Here is an 11,709-nt window from a genome sequence, read left to right as displayed (position 1 = left end):
CAAATATATCATAATACGAGTTTCCCAAAGCACAATTTCTAACTATATTCAGTTTTTGATATATTTTACAAAAAATACGAAAAAAAAAATACATTGCATGAAATTTTGGTGGTATCGAATCCATACCATAAAAACCCTAGATATATAAGGTTAACTTATGTTAGGAACTCTAACCACTGAGCCATACCAGACACAACAAAATAGGCTCTTTAAATATTATGTTTCACTTTGACTACGAATTTATGGACGTATTATTTTTCAAAACGTTCAATTGTTGGGATACAAAATAATATTTTTAATGTATATATTTCTCCACGTTTTTATTGATTAAAATAGGTTTGTTTTCCATTAGACCTGAATTAGACTATGAGAAAAATATGGAGCCCAGACCAACTCTATAAAAGAAAATGCCTTAAACTTCTACAAAATTACACTATTTGTAGGTTTTGATACGTATACGCCTGTTTGAGTAGCATTGAACATATTTATAGGTTTAAAATCAATAATATGTTAAACATATATTGTTTTAAATGATTTTTTAAAAAATAGATAAGATTTATTAATATTTTAATTTTTCAGTAGCTTGTCCGACTGTATATGGACATTTTGCACGCCTTATCCACCCATCTCCTTTGGTGGGCAAATCAAAATCATAAGAATATTACCTGAAAACCGAAAATTATTTTCAAAAACATAACTTTTTGATATCTTTTAAATATCATAGTAGTTATCATTGAACTAACCTCATAGATATTTAGCTGTATTTAAAATATACATGTTAAATAAAAATTTGGCACTTGTTGCTATTGTAACAAGGTTAAAAATAAGAAAAAATGAAGAAAACAGTAGTGATTCTTTCAAGCTCTAATGCTTGTTTTGATTAATATTTAGAACCATTTTTTATTTGCTTTTCGTGGGAAACTTGCAAAAATTTTATATCATATATATTCAAGCATTATTCAGTATCTCTAAACTGCCGTTGCTAAAGAAATATGTGGACTTAAGGAAATCATAAAAAAATCGTAATTGTTCAAAACGTCATAGCAACGGCCATTTCTTTTTCTCCACTTCAACTGATATTGTATTTAAGTTGAGGACATGTTTACTCATTCTGATCAATTTATTTTAAAGTATCATGATTCCTGTAATAGGCAACAGTCTTCAAAAGTACCTCAACATATGCAAATGTTTGTGTTTTTTAGTTGTTGTTACCATAGCAACGAATTTTAATCTTCAGTAATACTATCTTTGTTGTCAAACTAAAACAACAGTGTAGATTCTTCCGTTTAAAGCTATTTATTTTTGAATAAAATGAAAAGATGTTATTTTTTATGTGCTTTTTAGTTATTCTGGTTACACTATTTAACCAGTATTTGCCCATGGAAAATTTTTTCAAAAATTTAAAAATTCACAAAATATTGTAGGCGATTGTTTTACTCTGTATAGCTTAAACTGCTGCAATCTCTTACAATTTGTGTTCAAATAAGCTTAAAACAATGATTTCTAAATCTTTGTGCCTGCGACCTTGGCAATCGGTCACCATACAACCCTTTAAGGTGTCTTGCATCTTTATTCATCAAAGGGTATCAAAATACGAAATATGAAGAAAATATGTGACTAGGCGTGGTCAACGAATGTTGATATTTACAGAGAATTTATCTTAAAAGCTATAAAGTGGAGATATTTCCCCAGATTATACAATTTTTTATAATTTTGGACACTTAATAATTATATAAATTCATTAACATAGGCTTTTTTAGTGCTGTTTAATGTAGAAAAGATTTTAAAAATTGTTATTTTCCCGTAATATTTAAGCACTGACGGATACTTCTGATTTAAATGCAAGCTTAACTTGACCAAAATAAGCACACATTTTAAACAATTGAGGATTTTTAAATTCCTATAGATAATTAAGATAACGCGCAGAACTATGTGAAGTGAAAAAACAGCAATATGTGTATCATTCATTTGTTTCTATGTTTCATCCGTCATCATATAATAACATAAAGTTCATGTGCTTATATTAATAAACGAATAAAATCTTAATTTTAACTTTTCTAAATGAAAACACAAACATTTTATCATTTCTACTTTACTTGCCGTTTGAAAAATCATTTTGACGTTGTTTAATTGACACATATCAAGATGTGAACTGATTTTATACAAATCGCAATTAAAAGTTTGACCTAGTTCGATCGACGTATATTTTTTCTTAATTAAGATCATGATACTTTTTTGCCGAATTATGAACATCTTGATTTTGATCGCTAGCAATCGTAGCTCTCCGGAAATAATCAAATGGCTTGGTCAGGAATTTTATCCCGGGCCACTTTGTTGTGGATTTCCCCTACTTCATATGTAGGATACTGCAGATCAAGTTCCTGTTGAGATTGACTCTACGTCCTGGTGCTCTGCGACGATTTTGAAATCGTTTTATATTAAATGAATCATTCTGTTTGATATTTATTTCTATGAACTAGTTTGTCCTGCGGTTGTATAGCACAGGAATATTCAGGTATGTTGTTTGGTTGATCGATATGCTTACAATTTAATGTAAATTATGTAAATAAAAGTAAAATAATGTTTTGCACATCTAAGGCATCACTTCTCCAGCTATGAAGATATAAAGCCTATTTTGTCATTTTATATTTGTCAATTCAACTGACAAAACCGTAAAAAAAAATATAAAAGATAAAAAGAAAAAAGAAAATCATTTTTCGTTGCTTTTCTTACTGATTTTGAAAAAAATAAGTTAAAAAAATTCATTCGTTCCATATTAACAAAATATTCATTTACCTCACAAGAATTTTTTAAAACAATTTTTAAAATGTCTTTGTATCAAGAATTTGTTAAGAATGAAATCGTTAAAATTGAAATCTAAGGACAAGCAATACTTAAAACATACATGGAGGAAGTGATTGTCCCCCTGTCATGGGACATTTAATTTTACCTATTCTATTTGCACTAAAAATCAGTCTTCGTTGTATTTACTTTGGTTACCAGTTTTTTAACTGAGGAAAATATTTACAAATATCTATACTACTATATTAAAATAATAGATTCGAATTTTTGGGCTTTAATAACGAGAAATCGGAAGAGTATTGTCATTTGTTTTTTATATTTTAAACATAATATGCACTAGAAGATTACCAATTTGTTTTTATTTTTTCTCAATCAAGCTTCGCTAATTAATAATCAACGAAAATTCCTTGAAAAAATCCGATATTCATATGGATTTTTCGGATTTTACAATCTTGCGCACGCGCATTCCATTCATGCTAAAATACAGGAGGCTCTATAGTTTTTTTCTAACAATATCACAATTGCATGGATAAACTCAGAAACGATATTACAAATACGTGAACATTTTCATTGAAAATTTGTCATATATATATTCTGTTCATCAAAGGAAATACGGTAGATACCTCTAACTCAGTGCATTTAATATGAAAAATCCCGATAGTTCCGAATGTCAACTCGAAGCGAGTGAAAAACGTTACTGGAGAAAGTGTTGAATTCTTTATTAATATATGAAATAAATTTTTAGATGAAAGGTATTTTCAGCCTCAAAATGGTTTATTATGAATAATTTGACTGTTATTTTCAATGCAGCTTCATTAATTTTTTCCAAAATCGTTTCGGAGCGATTCTGCAATTTTTTGCTCCATTACGGGTATATGGGAGGCATTTTAACTGTGTTATAGGCCTGTCCCGAGACACAGTTAAATTATTCCAACTAAGCAGAGTGTAGTGAAATTAATAGCATTAAACTTGAACTTTATTTATTTTACAACGATTGATAAACAAGTTCTACAACTTATATTAATATCTCTCGTTGGCAAGGATGTTAGTGGGAGGGGGTCATTGTTGTGGGAAGAAGCCGGAGAACCCGGAGAAAACCCACGTATCCAAGCGGGCGACATATTAATAGCATTAGTGTAGGCTAAAAACTGTTTTTATGTAAATGGCAAGAATACAGTGTGTCGATGTATCTATTTCGTAAATGTCAAATATCATATACAATGTCAACACGTGCACGCAAGGGTCAAAGTCTAGTTGTTTTAAAAAATGCACCATGATCACATTGAATATGCTGATTTAAAAAACTCTATATAAAACCGCATATTTTTTACTGAGTTTTTGCACTTGAAATTAGCTCCTTTTTCGGTGAATGATTTTGATTTGAAATAAACAATTTCGGAATGCCTTGTGTGAATTCATTGCAGATTGTCTATATAAACATTTATGTACTCAGTATGTAATTGGCATGAGAGAACATGTGGATAATTGATGCATTTTTTTAAAAGAGAGCTTTAAAGGAAGTATGTATTCTCAAAATGTGTCTTAATAAATTTCATACTTTTTCTCGATATTTGTATAGTTTTACTCAATCAATCAAATTGTTTGATATTGATTCTAAGAACAATGCTTTTATGCATGCATGTAAAACGTTGAAAGTTTGCGTTTCTAACAAATAACTGAAATATTTAGTAAAACTACTTTAATTTTTAAATGATTTCATTTTTGTCATCATTTTTAGTGATTTTAATCATTTTTTCTCTAGAAAACCTTCCGCTTTATGAACGTTTTGTTATACCAAAAAAATCTTTCTGTGTTAAATGTATATATACATTGAAAATACACAATACAAAAACAAACTAATACTAAAAAGATAATAAACTTGTGTGTAGCGAATATGACGACTCAGATACCTTAAAAAGGTGATTTATATTCACGTACTTTCTACGTGGACTTACATGGTTGGTTTATAATACACTTTGAATTTTGAAAAGGTTAAAAATAAAACCCGTTTTTCTTTTCAATAAATTAAGATCAACGCTTCAAAAAGAATGCCAATATGGGTAAATTTATCAAGTGACGAATACATATGAAGGCGACCAAACATTTGATAAATTATAAAGAAAAAAGAATACACGGTGTAAATCTTGCACGGATTCACTGTGATTCAGATTTGTGTCTTTCGCAGGTGGAGATTATACTTTTAATCACGCAATGAAGAATTTTCAGAACGCCGTTTATCAAATTTTTATACCAATCAAAAAATTTTCAGTATTAAGGGAAAAAAATCTTCACCACAAAGAATGAATTCTTTGCAAGAATTTCAGACATTTAAGCTACTTGACTCCCCTGGAAATCTAAAACGGATACTAACACTCTGTTCTTATACAACCCATTAACATATACCAAATCTGTCGATGATCGGAAACTAAAGCAAGTTCTCACACTCAACAAGTTCTCACAATCATAACAAGTTCCACTAAGGTTTTTTGTTATATAAACCTTCTAGCCGATCAGTTCTCCTATCGTTACCCGTGAGGAAGGGTATGATTTTCCTAGTTTTTCCATTACATTCCCTAAAATAACTGACACATGTATGCATCCATAAAAATAAATATTATCACTTTGACTCATGTTAATCCACTTCAATCTCAACTTTGTAGATCAACTTCTTTTATTCCATTAATGTTATAATCTTATTAAAACAAGGATTTCTCCCTTCCAGGATGAACAGACGTCCCTATATGTGGCTGAAGGCAGTTGTGGGCATTGGCGTAGTTTTGCTTCTAGCTTACAAATATCGTGGTTGTAGTACTTTCCAAAAAGTTTACGTCATGGAAAAAGTCTATGAAAAATTTGGACATCCCCCGTATTCCGTCCACAACTTCATCAACTACGAAAGGAAACCCAATACTCGAAACAATGTAGTATTCAAAACAAAAACAGATTCAAAGACCTTCAAACCAAATCCTGACCATAACTGCATCGCGACCATTCCAGAAAAATATACAACGAATGGCGAACAACCGGTGCTAATTCCAGACGAACAAGAACTGACGTCACTGCCAGATAATGCAGTTAGATGTTTGTATCATCGTTATGTGACAACGCTTCAGTACTTCTGCGGATACAAGGAGCGAATTGGTCAAATTCCTCGAAATGGGTGGTATATTTGTGCTGATCCTTGTTTTGTGCCCAGCAGTAAAAATTGTGTCGTATTTTCTTCAAACAAGAAGTTTAATGACAACATTTTCCTATCAGATATAAAAGCGCGGTATAATTGTCGGACTTTTACAACTCCTCTTTCTCAATCAGATTCCCTTCAAAGCTGGATAACTAAGAACAACGTAGGAAATACCGTAATTGACGTGCTGACTCTGTCAATTAGTACTTATTCCGAACTAGAAGTCATTGATAAAATGGTGGAAGAAAAGTCCATTGGAAAAGTAAAACAACTCCTTCTGGAACTTCATTTTGATCCCTCAGTTATTAAGAAAGAAGATTATATTAAGTTATTAAAACGCTTACAAATATTGTTTCAAGCAGGCTTGCGTATCATCTGGTACGATAGGGTGTTCCAATGTGTAGGGGTCAATAAATTCAACAAGTGTTACGCCATTTATTTCGTTCAGAAGTCTTTAGAAGACAAGGAGCATACATTTAAAGAAATGATTCTACCCTCAGAGGACATGATTCGTAAACTTTCAACTCAAGAATTACAAGATTTGTATTACCGATATCTAATGACGACCCAGTTTTTGTGCAAACAGATCGTACGAATTGGGAAAGTGTTGGACGGTGGTTGGGATGTATGCCATGATATGATGCTGAAGATTGACAGAAACCCATGTATCGTTTACTCATTTGGTATAAACCATGACTTCTCGTTTGACGATGACATGGCCAACACCTACAACTGTAATCTGCATTCCTTTGACCCTACCATGAATAAGAAAGATTTTAAACATTCTGAAAAAGTTTGGTTTTACAACAGAGGAATAGGGGACACGTACAAAAAGTTTGGATCGGGCTATGTAGCCCCTCTTGATAAAATTAGAAAAGATCTGAAGCATGATAAAGTTCCTATTGCTGTTATGAAGGGTGACACAGAGGGAGCCGAATGGCCGTCGACACCTCAGATGTTAGGAACAAACAAGCTAGCTGATGTTTCTCAGTTTTATCTAGAATTCCATTCGAAAGGAACAGTGGCTGATCACGTGATTCTTCTACAGAAATTGCATGATGCGGGATTTCGTATATTTTGGTTCCATATCAACCCATCTTGTACTTTCAAAGCTAAAATAGGTCAACATTCAGAGTGCATGGAGGTTTATTTTATGAACACTAAATATCCATTTAATTCATGAATCAGCAATGTCATGATTAATTACGAGAGTCGCATGCTGTTTATTTTGTATGAGTGATGGGCGTGGCACGAATTAGTCTCATTATCACTGGAGAGAAATAAAACATATAGATGTGTTTTTCTGCTTTGTTGACCATACATCTATATGTAGAATTGGAATATGAATCTCTATACAAATGGGTTTGTAGGAATTTGTGTATCGTTCAGAAAATTAAATGTATTTTTAGAAACTGATTTTACAGGGATATTATATTGTCTAGTTCATTAGAGACTGGGGCATATTTGTTTTATTACATGTAATTGTGTATGATCATTCATGAATAAGAAACATTTATTTCTTCTTGGATTCTTTCTTCAAAGATTTGTATATATTGCAAGAATTCGATAAATAACGCTAACGAAGAGAATGAACAAAACCAAATGATTCTGTAGATACAGGTTCAACAGTAATTTATATAAAACCTGTTACAGATATCATAAGTTAAAAAAGGTGATATCAAATTATTATATCTCAAAAAATTCAGACATTCACTGAACTCCTTCATATTAAACATCATTTTTTGTTTTCTTTAATCAAGGTTAACAGATAGCCATTTCATTAATGTCTGTTCCTTTTGGAAAATACATAAAAATAAACGGTCAAAAATTTACACTGTTAGGATAACCTAAACTGTCGAAATATTATTGTGAGGAGAGAGTTGTGCCTGAATTCTCCAAGGTATTTTCAATGATATTCTAATTATATATAAACATTTATATCGTCTATGAAAAAATGAAAGTGAGACGTAAACAATAAAGCAGATAACTTCTGACCTATATTAGTTGATAGATAGATCCAGCCTTTTAACTAATCCTCTGCAAAAGAAGAACATAAAAGAAAATTCAAAAGCGATAACTGTCCAGTCTTATGTACTTTAGCGTCTAAATTCTATCTCCCCATCTCCCCATAGAGATTTAGAGTACCCCATTCTTGCTGCATGAGTCCCAGCACCAATACCAAAACTATGCCCCTTGTATAATATAACTTTAAAATCAAGATCAATGAAAGATATCGCGGAACACAGCTGTTTTGCGACAAAAAAATATAAAACATGGTGTCCGGCTATGACTTGAAACAATGGAGCTGAATTACGTCCAAATTTCTGCGTGAACATAAGTAGAGCATGAACTGAACATATGGCGAAATACTTATGTCACAGGTGATGAAAAGTCAAGTCTCAACCGGGACTCGAACCCAGGGCCTCTGGCGTACCGTGCCAGCGCTCTAACCACTGGGCTATTGAGACCCGATATATTGATTGACAGTCACACACCTGTGAACCCTGTGACATACTCCCACTCTTGGTAGAAATTCGTCCTCGAATTTACGAGTAGAACTCTACGAGTTAAGGAAATGTTGTGTAACTTGTTCCTAGGGAGTGACCGTGGGTTTTGTACGTTGGGCGCCAAATGTCACAGGTGGTGTAAAGTCAAGTCTCAACCGGAACTCGAACACAGGGCCTCTGGCGTACCGTTCCAGCGCTCTAACCACTGAGCTATTGAGACCCGATATATTGACACACCTGTGAACCCGGCGACACTTATAAGAATTCAGACACATTATAATATGAGCATCGTTTGCAATAGTCTTATAATGATTTAAGGGTGACGGAATTCAGCTCTCCCTGTTTAGTTTCAAAAGCAATATACTAGTTTATGTAAGACCTCTGAATGACATTATCACCAACTTGGTTGGATTTTACTACTACTTTTCCTAACGGAGAAAGGCATTGGACGCAAACAGGAAGATAGTTTTAAGTAATAACATAACCTTATGCAGAAAATGCATTTAATAGTTTTAGCAAAATAACATCTGTGATTGGTAGACGAGTATCTTTACTAAGAGCTATCTGGTGACAGCCCCGCAATACCCTTTTAACAAGAAAAGACACTGTTGGATCTGCTGTACTCAGTACCTTATGAATATATCTTATGGTACATGTATGGGATGAGATACTGCGAAGCGATTAATTGTTGACAAAAAATTAGCCATGAAATACCTATTACACTGCTGATGAAATGGAAAAGGTAACAGAACCTGGAGACCAATCTTGTAACATCTTCCGGGTTCTGTGATAAGATGTATTTGTACTTGGTTATAAAGATGCAATCAAAAAATTTCTGAGCTCTTTGTGTATGTTAAATTATCAAAAGATTCTGTTGTAGTGTGTTTTATAATTTTTCCCGCTTTAACTGGGTAGCCTTTGTAACAGACCAAGTCTAGGCTTTATTAAAAAAAAAGACATGTTCATAGCTTAAGGCAATTTAGCTTATCTACTTGTTCGTCCAACATTTTGGAAGCAATCAGTTATAGTAAGAGTTCTATTTTTAGCATTCTTGAACTTTAATAATAAATAATAATAATATTTTCTGTTAATTGTTACATTTGGCTTATTCTACTTTCTGGGGTTATAATATCTTATATACGGAAGAATGTATTTTATAAAATATCCCAGTAATTTATAGTCTTGATATCTAAGCTATGAAATATGTAAAAGTTTAGTTATTGTTACCTTATTTAATACTGGTAGTTAGAGGGAACAATAATCAGAATATTCAGCAGCAGCTATATAAGCATGTGAAACCTTGTTCCATACACAAATGATCGTTGCAAAGTTATATTTCATGTATATTATATGTATTTTGAAATAATATAATCTACAAAGTAACTACATTAAAAGTTTATGCTTTAGTTTAATTAAATATTATATTGATAATGATATAGGGCATATTTCTATATTTTTGTGAATTGTGTTCAAGGGCAGTACAGGCAACGCGGATCCCGTATTGGCCCGCGTTACCGTCACGGCATTTTTATCGTTCCCGCGATGTAGCTCTTATTGACCCTGAAAGTATTATGCATTATAATCAGAGTTACCCTTCTTTACATATAGGCGTCAAAACCAGGGAGGGGGGGGGGCTAGTGAGGGCTTAGCCCCCCCCCCCTTTTTTGGCAAAGTTAGACCTAACCATTAGGTACATAGCATAATAGAGGGTTCAGCCCCCCACTTTTTCTCGCAGGAAATATAATCGATATGAAATTTACCTTGAAAAGATTGAAATATTGAAAAGTTAAAGTTATAGTTATAGCGCCCTCCCCCCTCCTCTTCCCCCCCCCCCCCCCCAACAGATTAGGAATTTCATGATTTCGGGAAAAAAAATTTTGGTAGATAAGAATTTGGGGGGAACTACATGTTTGGTATACTCCCCCCTCCCTCCCCCCCCCCCCCAAGGGTTAGGATTTTCATGATTTTGGGAATTAGGTTTTGTCAAGATTTCTGAGGATTATTTTAGCCCCCCCCCCCCTCCTTTTAATTTGCTTCCGAAGCCACTGTTACAAATACAAACGTAGTTTGATTAGTGAACAGTGATGTATATTTGAATATAATTGGGGGTTTTTTTTGCTAAATTTTTTTGAAAACTTTGATCATTTCTATGCTGCTATCCATTATTTACATTACAGGGTTTAATCCTTTAATCCCTATATCAATAAATAAATATAGATATTGCGATTCTTTGACTTGGTGCGGCCACTGTCTTCTCTTCTCTGTACTGCATAAGAATATGTTATGACCACAGTTGGAATTACATTGACAGGTTCATTTGTTTGTGTTTTGGCTTGGTAGGCATTTGTCAGCTGCATTTCATTTGAAAACAAAATTAGAAGCGAATCACGGAAGGGGTACTCTACGTAAATCGGATTTAGATACATTTTGTTATTTTTATACTACTTTGAGAATACAGAAGGAAGACTGATTGTATTCATTTTGGTGATTGGGTCATCTGGGTTATGTGTAAATATCACTCAAATTAACTAATCCGATTTAATGGGAGGAAAGAAATATATATGTATGTAGTTTTTAATTCAGTGCATTTAGGTATATTATTAATGTTCTTAGCCTTTATGCCAATAACTTTTATATGTACAGCGCTGTAGAGTAATTTAAAATAAATTATATATGGCGCTTTGTAGCAACCTCTAATGATACAACGTCCACTAATGATATAATGTTTCATTAGTGGTCAGGATGTTGACCACTAATGAAATAATTTTATCATTAACGAACAACCTAACCGTCCGCTAATGATATAATTTCAGATTTGTATCATTAGCGGTCAAAAACCGTAACCTCTAATGATATGGAAAAAAATGAGAAATAAGTACTACCTTGACCACTAATGATATACATTTGCACACATTTCAATTGCATTCGTGGATGGATTTGAAACCTTTAATGATATAACATGATAAAAGATTATATATATATATAAAAATTAATATATATATATATATATATATATATATATATATATATATATATATATATATATATATATATATATATATATATATATATATATATATATATATATATGGGTTTGTTAATTATAGATTAGAACAACAAGGAATATTAATTAAAGTTGGTTGAATTAAAACTACTTAAACAATAGGGATCATGTCGTTGTAACAAAGAATATTAGCCCAAGTTAAAAATTGGCCCGCG

General features: G+C 32.4%; 1 protein-coding gene and 1 non-coding gene across 2 annotated transcripts; one reads left to right on the top strand and one right to left on the bottom strand.

The window, feature by feature from the left end:
• The first annotated feature begins 2,398 nt into the window (after positions 1-2,398).
• Positions 2,399-7,761, top strand: LOC117681341 (uncharacterized). The gene is made up of 2 exons (XM_034445367.2): positions 2,399-2,515; positions 5,525-7,761. Exon 2 carries the CDS (start codon positions 5,526-5,528, stop codon positions 7,164-7,166), a length of 1,641 nt encoding a protein of 546 aa, XP_034301258.2. The 5' UTR covers positions 2,399-2,515; position 5,525; the 3' UTR covers positions 7,167-7,761.
• A 617-nt stretch (positions 7,762-8,378) lies between these two features.
• Trnat-ggu (transfer RNA threonine (anticodon GGU)) lies at positions 8,379-8,451 on the bottom strand. Its single transcript has one exon. It is a non-coding gene; the product is annotated as a tRNA-Thr (tRNA).
• Between the last annotated feature and the right edge of the window lie 3,258 nt (positions 8,452-11,709).

Source organism: Magallana gigas, chromosome 2 (genome assembly GCF_963853765.1).
Source record: "Magallana gigas chromosome 2, xbMagGiga1.1, whole genome shotgun sequence".
NCBI classification, from domain to species: Eukaryota; Metazoa; Mollusca; class Bivalvia; order Ostreida; family Ostreidae; genus Magallana; species Magallana gigas.
Note: the sequence above shows the minus strand (reverse complement) of the source record. Positions and strands in the feature narration are given on the sequence as shown.

Coding starts and splice junctions, on each gene's coding strand:
- LOC117681341 (XM_034445367.2), top strand. CDS start 5,526: ATGAACAGACGTCCCTATATGTGGCTGAAGGCAGTTGTGGGCATTGGC.